Source organism: Orycteropus afer, unplaced genomic scaffold (assembly GCF_000298275.1).
Source record: "Orycteropus afer afer isolate SDZICR_OR568_19922 unplaced genomic scaffold, OryAfe1.0 scaffold00053, whole genome shotgun sequence".
Classification (NCBI taxonomy): domain Eukaryota; kingdom Metazoa; phylum Chordata; class Mammalia; order Tubulidentata; family Orycteropodidae; genus Orycteropus; species Orycteropus afer.
In genome coordinates, this window is record NW_006921640.1 from 12078539 (window position 1) to 12094036 (window position 15498).

At 38.5% G+C, this 15498-nt stretch overlaps 1 protein-coding gene across 1 annotated transcript in view; it reads right to left on the bottom strand.

Moving 5' to 3' along the window:
* The window catches only part of DOCK5 (dedicator of cytokinesis 5), a 210921-nt gene that overhangs the window by 118102 nt on the left and 77321 nt on the right, over positions 1 to 15498 (bottom strand). The window contains exons 16-21 of the mRNA XM_007938781.1: positions 14830 to 14933; positions 13613 to 13796; positions 5694 to 5791; positions 5287 to 5376; positions 3656 to 3756; positions 1649 to 1783 (exon numbers count right to left, since the gene is read on the bottom strand). Of these exons, the coding sequence (XP_007936972.1) occupies positions 1649 to 1783; positions 3656 to 3756; positions 5287 to 5376; positions 5694 to 5791; positions 13613 to 13796; positions 14830 to 14933 (712 nt within the window). The remainder of the gene's footprint in view (positions 1 to 1648; positions 1784 to 3655; positions 3757 to 5286; positions 5377 to 5693; positions 5792 to 13612; positions 13797 to 14829; positions 14934 to 15498) is intronic.

The window sequence follows — 15498 nt, forward strand, 5'->3', positions numbered from 1 at the left end:
GAGGTACAGATCTTGTTTCTTTTTTCTGCAAATGGATCTCCAGTTTTGCCAGCACCATTTATTAAACAAACATTCTCTTCCCCATTTAATGGATTTTGGACCTTTGTCAAAGATCAGCTGACTATAGGTTGTAGTGACTTAACCACAGTTTTCATTTTCTTTGTTTTTTTTGTATGTTATCTATGCAAGCAGGGTACTGTGCTCCTCTATTCACTAGCTGACAGCACTTATACACTCACCACCTATCTCTTTTCCTGTTGACAGCCTCTCATATGTCCCTGCTAACCTTGGCAAACAGAGCCTATTCGTAGGTCCCTGGAATCTGAATGAGAATGCTATCACTTTAAAATCCAAAATGGTTGTCACTTGTAGAGATTCAAAATGGAAGCACCCTTGGTCACTTTAAATATCCAAAATGGCCACCACTTGTAAACATTAAAAATGGCTATGCCCTTGGTCACTTTAAATATCTAGACTAGTGGCCATGTGTAAACATTCAAAATGGCTGTGCCCTCCAGACAGCAGAAAGTCAACAGCTCAGGTTGTCTCCCACCTTGCTACTTAGTCATATGCCACCATCCTTATAGCCCTTGGTGACCAGGGCTGATCCCTAGGTCAATTCTCAGGTCCCAATACCACTTGGCAATATTCAGGTTGTTGATCCTGTCAGAGTAGCTGACAGTTCCCAGCTCTGTCCGTCTCTGTACTCACTATTTTCATTCTGGTTTTTCCACTAGTTGGTGCCTAATCCACTTCTATACAGTTCCTTTCAAAGCTCAGGGCTCCAGGATTATCTTCTGTATGTCTGTCAATTGGTTTTTCTTTTCTTTGTTGAAGAGGGTCTGTGTTACTTGTCTGCCTATTTCTCCATCTTACTGGAAGTCCCCAGAAAAGCTCTTAATCTTTAGTCTGTACTATATGTTGCGAAGTTCTTTATTGTTTGCTTTTAATTTTGTTTACGGTTTTTTCAATATGCAGAATATTTAAAAATATATACATGCTAATATCTACAACCTTTTCTTTCTACCTTAGAAATAAATTTTAACAGTTTAGAAATCCAACTACTTTTGATGTATACAGAATGCAGTGAGATTTTGGTTATTTCCAGAAAATGTACTTCCTCTTTCTTAATTTCTTCAGTTTTTAATGGAACTGTTACACTGGGAATTATCCTATTTCTATGACTTAGTTTCTCTAGGTAGCTAAGCATAATGTCAGAAAGGAACAGACATCTCAGGAAACATCTTCCCCAAACAACTGTTACTGTTCTCCCTCTAGTGCAAACAGCAGCTCAAGATCCTACATTTATATCCCCAACGTTGTCAAGATGCCACTTGTATTAAGTGCAGTCTTGTCACTGGAACCTGTGTTCCCTGAAGTTTCCTGAAAGCTGCACATTTTAGCCAGCTGTATCCCTAATGCAAGGATGTCTTGATGTCATTACTGCCTTAGAATTCTGCTGACACAATGGGACTTCACATGAATCTTTCTCTATAGTCTTGCACACCTCTACCTTCAGCACTGGTGTTCTGAAATTTGTCAGTCTCATGACCTAACTGTCATAAAGCTGGAAACAACCATGCATATTAAGAAAAACTACATGAAGACAGAACTGACAGCATAAGTATCTTATTATAGTTACGCTTACCGCAAGTAGAGTACTCTAGATTGAATGATGAATCTAAACAAGTATTTTAAGGCTTTCAAAGCAGCAAAAAGCAATTCTGTTTTGCTAGAGTCTTCTGCATTAGCCACATAAAAGTTCAGTACCTTGGAGAGTTTCCTGAAAAAGATGAGAAAGAGAAAAAATAAATCAATGAGGCAAAATGGAACTCTGAGCTTTAAGGTAGACTATATTGGAAGGAAATTTGACACACTGGGAAGGAAATGTCAAGTGGTGACATTTGACGAGTGGTGGTACTGGGAAGCAGAAGTCATAATTCTAATGATCTCTTCCAGAATCTACCCTGAACAAGGAAACTAACTCCTTTGCATTTTAGTTTCCTCACCTGCATTCTAAGTTTAGAACTTCCTTTCTTTTTGTGAGATTTAAAGGAAAAAAAAAAAGAGTAATCAAAAAATGAAAGAGTTGATGGGATCCAAGTCACAAGAATAGTTTAAGCTCTGGAATTTTATGCAGATATCTTCACATGCTGCCTGGGAGGGTGGGGCTATGAGTGCCTGATCTAGTTATCTCAAGTCAGATTCCTTCCGCTCTGCCCAAACGCTTTGAATTCCATAAATATATAGTCAGATGAAAATTTCATTAAGTATGGGGAGAGGAGCTCAGTCTGAATCACTGGAACACCCAGGGTTCTCAGCATCCCACCAGATAAAATGGTTCTGGGATTAAGATTTCTCTTTGTGTCTTTCTAGAGTCTTCTGACTAGGGATGATCTTGATCTTGTGCTAACTCAGTCTTCTGAGAGTACTGATTATTTTGAACTTTCTTTCTGAGTATTTCTGAGGTTTTCCAGTATTATCATAACTCTAAAGGGAACATGGGGAATTGATCAAGTCTTACAATTATTACTAGTAATACAGGGTAGGGTTTCCTCACTTGGAAAGTGAGGGTACTTATTGAAAGAATCCTATCAGTGGTATATCCACTGTTTTGCCCAATCCAGTGGGCATTACATCCATAATGCTACATGATCCCTCTTTTAGGTAACTTATATTTCTTATATCTCTGGACCTTCATACAAATACAAGCAAGAATTTCCTTGTTCAGATTTAAAAAAGAAAACAAGGGATGAATGATCTGGCCTGACAGATCAGCAGACCACAACCAGACATGATCTGCTAGGTCATTGTGAAAAAGGTCATTTACCAATCCCAGCTATATTCATGTTATTGCTTAAAAACATTTATCATTCTTTAATTGATTTATAAGCATTTTTAATCAGTAAAGCCTTTAACGTTCAATCTGTACAATATGCAGGAAACTTTTTCATTGTTTGCTACTATTTATTGCATTGCCCTGCACAATAATTGGAATGCAATGGGATGGGGGCGGGGGGCAGGTGGCAGGCTACTACAATGTCATCCTGAGTGGGCACTTCAGGATGAAGTGCACAGTATTAGTTACTTTCCTTAGTCTCCAGCTCATAAACCAAAGATCAAAAGAAGACTGCACTATGGAAAAAGTAGGGGCCATTCTGCCTGATGCATAAGATGTGAAAAGCAGAGTTTCTTATAACCTAAAAGTAACAGATTCTACAAAGCACTTGTGGTACAGAGTTGATGGCACAGCCTGCTCTTCTATCAGACTTGGCCTTGCTTAATTCACTGTTTGATCCCTTTGGTACCTCACGCCAATCCCACTAACACCCAATTCCTAAGATGCTGAGTATGGTCATCTGTCCTTGATTCTGCACTGCTGCTCCTGACTGGCTAGACTGCTCATCAGTATGCTTTTGACCATTAAAGAGCTATGGCCTTATTTCTGCTGTAATCTCCCGCAAGCAAGAGCCTGAACCTGACACCATTTCTAGGGTTAAAATACTTAGATTGTTCCCTCTTGCCATCACCAAGCTCAGAAGAAAGTTCTGCAGACAGAGGCACACTGACTCAGCTTATGCCCTTCTCATTTCTCAACAACCCAGCCCTAAGAGTACAAATCCAACAATATGTAGTTCCCTTGAATGATACTTACACATATGCCAAAGTGGCACTGAAGTGCTTGTAAATGTAGGTTTCAAGTACAGGATTAAAATGTTGGAACTTGATGTCTCCTATCAGTGAAATAATAAATACCTGCCAAAAGTGAAAAACACAAATAACAGCACTGCTCAGCCCCAGGCATTCTATCCATAAGCTGCACTCTATTATCCTGGTGCCTTCTTTCCTTTCTTCATCATTTTTACAGCTTCCTCACTTCATTATTTCAGAACTGAACTCCAGTCTCACAGATTTTAACATGTTTATTTAACATGGACAGAGGGAGGACTATGTGTCACGCATGGCGAAGAAACCAGTAAAAACCAGCATCCCTAACTTCACAGAGCTTATTGTCTCACAGAAAAGGTGCTCAGGGTACTAGTAACATAAGACAGGGAAAAAGATAGGACAAGAGGAAAGAGGATATGAAAAGGGGTTTTTGTAAGAATTCCTAAGGATGCAGCTCTTTAAACATCCCACAACATTTTTCTTCTGAAAATGTTAGTACCCCTAATATCTGAACTTCATTAGAGTTTTGTCTCCCAATTTCCCCCTTGAATGTTAATTGTCACTGCTGTCTGGTGCATAATCTGAAAATAACCATATTGCACGGACTTATGGCAGAAAAGTGTGAAGGGAAGGGCGCACAGGTCTTCCACAAACACCCACGGCTACCTGCTCAATGCCTCATAAATTTGTCTCCAGGACTTTTCTTTTGGAGTCCACACCCTTAGTCTCTCTTTCCCATAAGCCTGACAAGATGTGATCTTAGATAGAGGCATTTCCTCTTTGTCTTACATTTATAGCTTGAATGCCTTGATCACTTCCTGAACTTACCAGTTTCTCCAAGTTGGTGAACGACCTAAAGGTACAATTTACCTTCCTTCTCAGCTGGCACAGTGAGGTACAATTCAGCACTGTATTTTAACCTCAAGGATGAGGAAAGGATGCTTACCAATGTAGGTTTGGATGTGTCTGCGTCCCTCTCTTAATTGACAATTCTGGCTTTCTCAGATTCTGATATCATCTACTCAATGAGACTAAGATTCATTTCTGTCTTGTGAATTTAGTATTCCTTGCATATACACACAACAGCAATTTGCTGTGTTAATTACTGCTACCTACTGGATTACAACTAGATGGTTATAACATGTGTTAAACGTGGTTCCTGACTTCTGTTGTAACAAAACTACCTTGATTTTCCCAATGAGAAAGAGAGAGCATATCAGAAAGTGTTTGCTAACAGGAAACAAGGAGATAAAGACTTTAAATATTAGTCAACCATTTTTATTTTCCTTCTATGAATTTAATCTAAAGAAATAATCAGAGAGAAGCATACAAATACTTATGCAGAAGGATATCCATCACAATTGTTTATACAGTAAAACCTGCAAAAGCTGGAACCTGTGAAAGGTACAAACATGTTAGAAAAGGAAGACTCCAATATTTTCCACTAACAGACAGAGATAAGAAAGTGATAAGACTATATCCTGGCAAAGGCAGGAAACTTGGGAGACATGGAAAAACAAGGCAGTCCTGTTGAATTCTGGCTCTCACAGGTTTCAGTAATAGTGAAAACTACATAGTTACAAGAATAAACACTAATCAATATGTTTAAGTGCTTACCAGTGCATCAAATACAAGAAAGTCATAAGTTTCGTTGTCTGACATTTCCATCATTATGTTAAAAAGTGCATCTAGTGTATCTTGCAAAAACTGAAGAGAAACAAAAAAAAAAAAAAAAGAAAGAAAGAAAGAAATTATTCTGGTGTTTTCAGTTCAGCTCCATTCTGCAGAAATATGGATAATGAGGGTTTAATAGTTTTTAAAACAGCATTTTCTTTAAGATTAGCACATTTGCCTACCATCCCAGGTAAAAGTTTTACATTTATAATAATTGTTTTCATTAAAATCTTATACTACTGATATAGCAGACATGAGGAGCTGTGATGGTTGGTGTGTAGTGGGTAAGTCATTTGGCTGCTAACCAGAAGGATGGCAGAATATTTCTAAGAATGAATATATAAACATACCTTTACAATTTCTCCTCCTTCCACCTCCATTAACTTCTTTAGGTTGTGTTTAATGTTCTGGGAGTTGGAACGCCAATTTAACAAGCCTAACAGGTCAACTTGAAAGAAGAAGCAAAAACCACACACATTAGATACTTATTGGAAGGAGTAACCACTTCAGGATACAACTACAGAAATTATCTTTCTGTAGAGATAAAATTCTCTCTAAAAAAGATAGCTGCTTTAATGGCAGCTCATTCAAGAAATAGATTATGTATTCTTTTAATGTACTGTCTCCAGTCTAAGTCAGAGAAAACTCTGTTGTCCTCTTTCATTCTTCTAGGAGAAAAAATTAACCACAAATGTATAAGAACATAAATGTTACCTGACTAGAACTTACATTTCTCAAATAATAACATCATTGTCATAAAGATTAAACCTATAAAGCACTCTCTTCTTCCTGTCCCTCCCCTCTGCCTCCTGGGAAGGAGAAGAGTGATACCAAAGCTTGTCCATATTTATGCAACCCTCTCACCTTTAATTTGCAAGATTATCTATCCCTCAGCATTATGGACAAGAGATACACACACATACACATACATAAATTCATTTAAACATTACAAGTACACGGCAGATTTTACCTTTTTGAATATTTTTAGATGAGAAAACTGAGGCTTTGTAAAATTAAATTACTTGCCTAAGATCACACAACTACTAGTGATTGGTAGCGATGGAATTTATTCATAGATTTACATGTTTCTGAAACCCATGTTCTTACTACTTTACCATATTGCCTTCCCAGAGTTCCTTGAAGAAATAAACAGACAAGCAAATCCACCTAGTTGCTATTCGAAAGGAAAGCAGAGCAGATTCACGGCCCTTCGGCTAAGTGCAGAAGTCTTAAAATACAGAATTATGAAATTTTAAGTCATTTACAGCTTTAATAAATGTCAAACTACAAGAAGTATCACAGAGAAACAGCAGTGGTTGTTGCTGTTGTTGTTGTTATGTGCCACTGAATCGGATCCAACTCGTAGCGACCCCTCCTTGGGTTTCCGAGACGGTATCACTACGGAAGTAGAATGCCCAATCTTCCTTCCGAAGAGTGGCTGATGGGTTTGAACCACCAGCCTTCTGGTTAGCAGTCAAGCTACCAGAGCTCCTTAGCAGTGGTTAAGACAATTAATATTTTGTCATTTTGTTTAGTACCTCAAACTACTATTATTATTTATAGAGCATTATTTTATACTCAACAGTAACTAGCAACAACAACATTTAGTAAAAGCAGCAACATGTACTTACTAGTAATTAACCAATTTTTGTAAATTTGATCTCTGTATATAGATAAATATAGGTTTATGCATCCCTGGGTGGCACAAACAGTTAACACGCCTGGCTGCCGACTGAAAGGTTGGAGGTTCAAGTTCACCCAGAGGGGCCTCAGAAGACAGACCTGGCAATCTACTTCCAAAAAAATCACCCACTGAAAAATCTACGGAGCATAATTCTACTCTGATATATACAGGGTCACCATGAGTCAGAACTGACTTGATGGCAATTGGTTTGTATATATATCTTTATCTATATTTGCACATGCATATTATTTATTCCACCAGCCTTCTGATTAGCAGTCAAGTGCTGAGGCACTATGCTACCAGAGCTCCCTATTATTTATTAGAATAGTCAATTTGTTTCACAGGTATATTTATTTTATTGGCTAGCATATTTTTAGCCACTGAGAAGCTTCCAAAGCCCAGTGTCTAACAATTCCCCACATCTATAACATAAAGTTCAATTACCTCACACAGAATTCAGTAGGCTTCCACCATTCAGTTTTCTTACTCCTCAGCAGTTAAACTGAACAACTTACTACTCCCCAACTATGACATGCTCTGAAATGTCTCCATGTCTTTGCATATGTTCTTCCCTTTGTCTGAAATGCCTAGAAACACTATGTATTTGGGGAGCTCCTACTTATTTCAAGATCCATTTCAAATTTTATTTCCTCAGGAAGCCTTACCCAATCCTTCTCCCCTGCCTGGACCCTTCATCCCAATAATTTTTGGGGAAGGTATATATATATATATATATTTTATTTCCTCAGGAAGCCTTACCCAATCCTTCTCCCCTGCCTGGACCCTTCATCCCAATAATTTTTGGGGAAGGTATATATATATATATATATTATAGCACATAATAGAGCCACACTTGCTGTTCCCTGGTTATTCCCCTATATTTAAGCCACTTGAGGGCAGGAACCATGTAGTATTCAATCTTATACTCCACCAGAATGCCAGACACCTTAATTAGATGCTCAATAAATGTTTGATGAAAGAATAAACGAATGAGTGCCAAACAAGACAAACTCACTGCCATTGAGTCAAATCCAACTCAAAGCAACCCCCATTAGCTTTCTGAGGCTATAAATCTTTATGGAAGCTGACTGCCTCATCTTTCATCTGTGGAGTGGCTGGCGTGTTTGAACAACCAACTTCTGGTTAGCAGCCAAATGCCTAACCCACTATATCACTGTTGTTGTCATTATGTGCCGTTGAGTCGGACCCAACTCATAGTGACCCCTCCTTGGGTTTCCAAGGTGGTTATCACTACGGAAGTAGATTGCCCAACCTTTCTTCCGAGGTGGGTTTGAACCGCCACCCTTCTGGTTAGCAGTCAAGTGCCTACTATACCACTTGTTGTTGTGTTGTTGTTATGTGCCGTCGAGTCGGCCCTGACTCATAGCGACCCCTCCTTGGGTTTCCGAGGCAGTATCACTACACCACTAGAGCTCCTTAAAAAAGAATTAGCAGTCCCTAAAGTAAGCTGATAGTGAGCTCAATCTGATTCATTACTTTATTAAGTCATTCAGCAAATATGCTATAATAGACAGTCACTGTGCTGGTACTGGTCCACTTTCATCTTCCCCATATTTTGTTTCTGCCATAGGCTGGTTGGTCAATGGTACCACTCATTACTTCACTCTACCCATTGCTACCTGAGAAAAAAGATTTAGATATGCCATCAAGGGTACATATTCAACCAGCAGCTTCAGCCCCTGCAAGAACCCATCCTCTCATCCACTGTTCCAGAGATGTGACATTTGGATGCCACATCACTGCTCAGAATAGGAATATGTTCTGGAATCTTGTGAATCATAAGGTTTAGGACTAAAATAGTGGTACCCTAGTGTTATAGAAACAGCATTAGACTTGCTATTTCAGAGGTTCATTCAGGTTGGTGCATGTAGCTCTAGTTAATTTATTTTCATTGTTGTGTAGCATTTATCTCATTGTATGGATATTCTACATTAATTTATCCATTCTACTGTCAGGTTATTTCCAGGTTTTTGCTATCACAAACAATCTACTATGGACATTCTAGTATGTTTCCTGATGCTTATGTACAGCAGCTTCTCTGGCATATAAAACTAGGAGTGGAATTGCTGGGTCATCAGGAATGAACATATTCAAACATACTAGATACTCCATAAATGGTATCCAAAGTGCCTAATCGTTGTTGTTGCTAGATGCCGTCGAGTTGTCTCCGATTCACAGTGACCCTATGTACAGCAGAACGAAACACAGCCCGCTCCTGTGCCAGCCCCATGATCCTTGCTACACCTGAGCTGTTTCCATCAGCAGTGTGTAAAAATTCTGGATAGTCCACATCTTTTCCAATACTGAGTTAAAAAAGCAAGTACAGAAGAAGTCATATAGCATGACTCTATACATATGAAGTGAAAAATATGCAAAACTAAACAATTTTGTGGGGATACAAACATTTGTAATAAAATGATAAAGAAAAGCAAGGAAATTATAATCCCTAAATTTAGGGTAGTGATCATCTTTGGGAAGGGATTATAGAAATGATAGAATGAGAGACCACATAATTTAAAAAAAAAAAAGAAAGGAAGGAAAAAGTCATAGTTTTTCAAAACCTAAGTCCTCCATTTATGACCTTAGGCAAGATTTTACCACTTTAAAACCAAACTTGCCCAGCAGTAGACAGACCCTTAGTGGTGCAAATGAGTAAGCCCTCAGCTGCTAACAAGAGGTTGGTGGTTCAAACTCACCCAGAGACTCCATAGGAGATAGACTTCATAATCTGCACCTGTAAAGATTACAACCAGGAAAACCCTGTGGGGAAGTTCTACTCTGTTACACTGGGTCACTATGAGTCAAGATTGACTTGATGGCACCTAGTAACAACAAACAGGAGGATAATTGATATTTCTATGTCCTAAGGTCCTGGGGGGTAAAATGAGGTCACAGTTATAAATGTTTCAGCACAGGGCCCTACACCTGCAGGGACTTGATACATGAAGGGAGCAGAACTCCCTTTTCCCTTTCCTAGAGCAATAAATCTATTCTTACCCTCAGTACTGGCCTAGCAACAAAATGATCCCATACAAATTGATTTGTTCTACTTAAGTGAATGAATGAATGAATGAGATTCTACAAAGTCTATTTGTAATAAGTCCTAGTGGCATTTAACCTTTGGAGTCTGAATAGTGTCTTAGGAGAAATGCCTTTGGTCACAGTCTCAGGGTAAAAGGAGAACAGCTACACTCTTTGATTAGTGAACCCCCTTATACAGCTGATGATTTATTAATGTTCTTCAGCTTGTTTTTTTTCCCCCTAGAATAAATTCTATTGGTTCTTTGTAATTTCTATTAAATATGGACCAAATGTATAAACAACCCAGTTATTTGTCTCTTGGAATGCCAAGCTTTCTCTGATGCTCTGTGATGTCTCTCTTTCTCTGTTTCTTTCTTGCCCTACTTTCTGGACCATGCAGGGAGCAGATCATTGTGCTGACTGACATGCAGGCCACCTCTTTAATCCTTGGGATAGTTTTTTTTCAAAAAATAAATTGAGTTTTTTAAAAAATCTGTATTATCAGGAATGGGGATGACAAAACAATGAGTGCACAACTATCCAACAGAACTTTCTGTGATGAAAGAAATGTGCATCTATGCTGTCCATAGTATATCTACCACTAGCCACAAAAGATTACTGACACTTGAAATGTCACTCGTATGACTGGGGGATTTAACGCATAATTATATTTAATTTAAATGTCACTAACTACATGTGGCTAAAAAAAAAAAACCAACTCACTGCCATTGAGACGGATCTGATTCATAGCGACCCCTCCCTGGGTTTCCAAGGCAGTATCACTAACCTTCCTTCCAAGGAGTGGTTGGTGGGTTTGAACTGCCAGCTTGCTGGTTAGCAATCAAATGCCTTAGGCACTATGCTACCAGAGCTGGCTACTATATTGGGACAGCACAGGTTTAGAGGCATTTAGCAGATGGGTTGACTTAGATACCAATAAATCAAATGTTTAAATTGAGCATGTGCTACCTCTCAATAAAAGTGCCTTCATTCTTGAGATGGTAGTAATAAACAACTTAATAACAGTTATCTCTAACAAAAATTCCTTTGCTTTTTGTTAATTTTATAAACTTATATTATTTATTTTGTTCTCCTTTGAGCTCTAGTCTAGAAAGGATAATCTATTAGATGTTTAATAAATGCTGTATACCCTTAGAATATTCCTTGATGGTTCCCAAAAGTGCATTGATATTTTCTATAGCTTCTTATAACAGCTCAGGTGGTATAGTGGTTCAGTGTTCAGCTGCCAACCAAAAAGTTGGCAGTTTGAACCCACCAGCCACTTTGTGGGAGAAAGATGAGGCAGTCTGCTTCCGTAAAGATTTACAGCCTTGGAAACTCGATAGGGAAGTCTACTCTGTCTTATAGGGTATCTATGAGTCAGAATTGACTTGATGTCAGTCGATTTGGTGTTGGTTCATCAGAATATACACACAAAAAAAATTAAATAAGAATTATTCAAACTTATGGAATTATTCCTTTTAGATAGTCTTTTTCTGTGTACATTATTATGATACTGATAATAATGATAGCTAACATTCATACAGTGATTACTATGGCCTGGTATGGTTATATTTACTCATTTTCACTTACATTTGTTTATTTCACTTTTTGAAATATATACTATTATTACTCTCATTGTGAAGATGAAGAAACCAAGACACAGCTACCAAGTAGCAGAGCTAGGATTTGAACCCAAGCATTTGACTCCAAATTGCCTTTACTTTATGTGTTTACACAAAACATTAGACAGTACATACTGCTAAAATTTTCCCCATGTCCTTCATTATTTTTATTTTTTTAATTGTAATTTAGGTGAAGATTTACAGAGCAAATTCACTTTCCATACAGCAGTTCACATACGCTTTGTCTCATGACACTGACCATAGTTTACCACAATGCAACAGCTCCCCTCCCACTTCCTCCCCATAGTTACCTCTTCCCAGTGTCCATCCCTCCATGCACTCCTGCCCCCTGAGTTGTCTCCCTGTGCATAAGTAGCCCTTCTTTCTCCCATGATTGCTCTCTCCAAGGATTGTATCTACCTGAAGTAAATGTTCAACTCATATGCCTGTCTTTTGTTTGGCTGGAAACCACGGGTATGGGTTCAATTCCAGACCTGGCCCTTCATTATGTTTTGAAATACAATATTTAACAGCTGAATATATCATATCATATAATTACATTACATAATTTACTCAAACTAACTCCCACTCAGACATTTGGGGTGTTTCCAGTATATCTCTATTATGAATAATGGGAAAACATCCTCATACATAAATTGTCACATCTCTCATTGTTTACTTAGGTTCAGTTTCTAGGAATTAAATTACTGCGTTAAATGTCCAAATACATTCAAAATCTTTGATTTATCTTCTAAAGCATCTTCTATAAATACTGTACATCTATGTGCCAATCAGCAGTTTATTATTTTACTTTTCCATAACAAGAGTTATATAACCGATACAATTTTGTCATGTCTTCTCTGAAGCTCAGAATGTTTTCTGGCTTAGTATTTGGCAAGTATGCTTTTACTTTCCCATATGCATCAGCCCTGAACTTCACTCTGTTGAGTCTAGCTACTTGTCCAAGTTGAAATACTACCCTTATTCTCTAGCCAACCATGATTCATAAAAAAAGAAAAACCATGCTGACCCCCTCTAAAGATCAATCACCACTTGATCTTTGAGAGTACTGTATATCTAAACTGTTTTGTCTATCTTAAGACTTCCATGAAACAGAACCCCTGCCAAGTACTGGCTCATATCTTCTAAGATGCCAAATGAACTAATGGTCTACACAGTATACGGGGTATAGAATTTCGATGGCAAGTCCCCTGGGCAGCTAATTCTTGGCTCACAATGTTCAGTAAGATGTCCTACACACTACACAGGTTAAATGAATTAGAAGCTGTTATTGGCTCTGAAATGTCATGTTATATATCATAGAAGTTAAGAGTGTTATTAGAGATTTGAAGGAAAAACAAAATAAAACTCCATTTGGACTGGTCAGCTGACTTTATGGAAAATTCCTGACTTCCTGGAAAAAATAGGGAAGAGGAGAACAAATGGGGCAAAGACAGAATTCTAACATGAACCTTCCCTGTTCTTTGCCATACCTGGTTGGGCAAGAAACTGATTATGTTCTTTGTGAGCATTATCCCTTTATTACCAATATTTCTTGTTATATATACTAAACAGAACACATTATTAGAGGTCTTTGTTGCCTTTAAGGAAAGAAACATAACACTTCTAAAATTTCACAGCTTTTGTTAACAAATACATTAATAGCCTTCATGAAATTAAAAAATACTGAAATGTTTTTCATCCTATCTTAAAGATGGGCAACCAAAACCACAGAAGGAGCTTTAGCTATTTGTCAGTACCACCCAGAGTATCATTTGAAAAGCAGAAAAAAACTCTGAAATGCCCAGCACTCGGCCTCAGAAGACATACCCCATGTGGTCCAGCCCCATGCATCTAACAAAGATGCCCAGGAAGACCAAGCAGAAAGTTCATTCTGAGCCAGTGTGGTCACACCTACCATTCTGGGTTAGCTTTGTGGAGCAAATGAGGGTGGCAATCTGAAAGCTGTCTTTTGTGCTATCTTTGGTTGGGGTAAAGTTGGCCAGGTTTTTGGATGCCTGGAGCTCTTTTTCTTCCATCTCCACCTTGGTGCCTGGCAGGGTCAGGTAGAATTTAGCATCTTCCATTTTCTTGTTGTCACCCTGAGGAAAACAACATGTTAGGAACACCAAATGATTGGCAAAATCTCTTATATGCAAATAAAAAAAAATTTTATTGAGAATATGGTATATTTGTTCTTAACATAAGAATCATGGTTTCATTAAATTACATTTAATATCCTTTCCAAGTGATATTTTGATATTCTCCTACAGAAGTTGAAGTTATAGCCCAGAAATAGTGAATTTTTTTAATGAAAATGGAGTAAGTTGTGAGCTAGAAACCAGAATATCCTAATCTCTAATAAACCAAAAAAACCAAACTCATTGCCATCGATTTAGCAAATATACGAGGAATTTAGGTGTTTTTTTTTTTTAACCATAAATGGTCACAATGATACTTCATTGGGTTGAGGGAGGAAGAAATAATGTGCTGTAACTTCTAAAACTATTTACAAACTAAGGAACCTGAGTTAAGGAAAATATATGTTGGCTAGATGCAGCACAGAAAAAACTGCCAGGCCCCCTGGATACTGTTAGATAAGACAAGATCTCCCAGTATCTGCACTATACTCTAAAATCTCAGTAGAAGTGATGGCTCAGCAGCAGTTAGGAGGCAAGAATGGGAACAAAACTGTTAAGGAAGGAAAAAACACCCCTATAGCATAGTAATGCTGCCTGGCTCATAGTGATATGAAAACCACATCCTACCACAACCACCACACTGTAACCAACCCCCACCAGTGCAACTGTCTACACTCCAGCAGGATGATGCAGGAGTAGAAGAGAAGTCAGACGCTTTACCATTCACTTGCTGCAGAACACCATTTGCAAGAGTGGATGAGATACCTTTTAGAAAACTAAGTAATAATGCAAGTCACTCTTTCCAGAATGGGGATGGGAGATCACACGGCTGGTGTGACCATAGCCCTGTAGGATTCTAGACATTAAGAGGCAAACAAGAATAGCACTCTAGAGGTTTCTGATATGTGTACACAAGAAAGGGGTCTTCAAAGTCAATCTCAATGGGAGTCAATAATTCTCAGCAGTTCTCTGAGCCTTGTTCTTTCAGTACCACCTTATAAACCACAAGATCATGCCTCCCGTCCTGCAGAGTGGTGCCATCCGGGTTCATCAGTTTCACGAAGGCCACCCCAAATGCTCGCTCCGATTTATCTCTGGCTGAAAAGACAGAAATATGTATCTGAGCCATGCAGACACCAGGAGGTGATGGCTGTGACACATCTTACTCTGGGATGAGATGTTCAATTACACTGTAACAAACACAGTACAGCAAATGACAGTAAGCTATACATACTATTTTAGAGGAAATTATTTCCCACATTGAAGTCTTTTTTCACCTTTCAACATTCCCTTTCAACATTCCCTGATGAATGAGATCAGCATCCACCCAATAATCCAGAGCAGAAGTGTCAGTGTTAATACTACTTTCCCCTCATGTCACCTTCATGTCTTGAGGACCACTAGAACCTCTCCTTTTCTCTCTGTCCCTTCTGTTCTTAACTGAGTTCAGCCTACCTTTACCTCTTTGCTATACTTTTACAAAAGCTTCTCACCTAGTCTGCTTGTTGTTGTTGTTGTTAAGTGCCGTCGAGTCATTTCCGACTCATAGCGACCCCATGCACAGCAGAACGAAACACTGCCTGATCCCACGCCAGCCCCACAATCCCTGCTATACTTGAGCCCATCATCGCAGCCACCGTGTCAATCAATCTCCTTGAAGGCC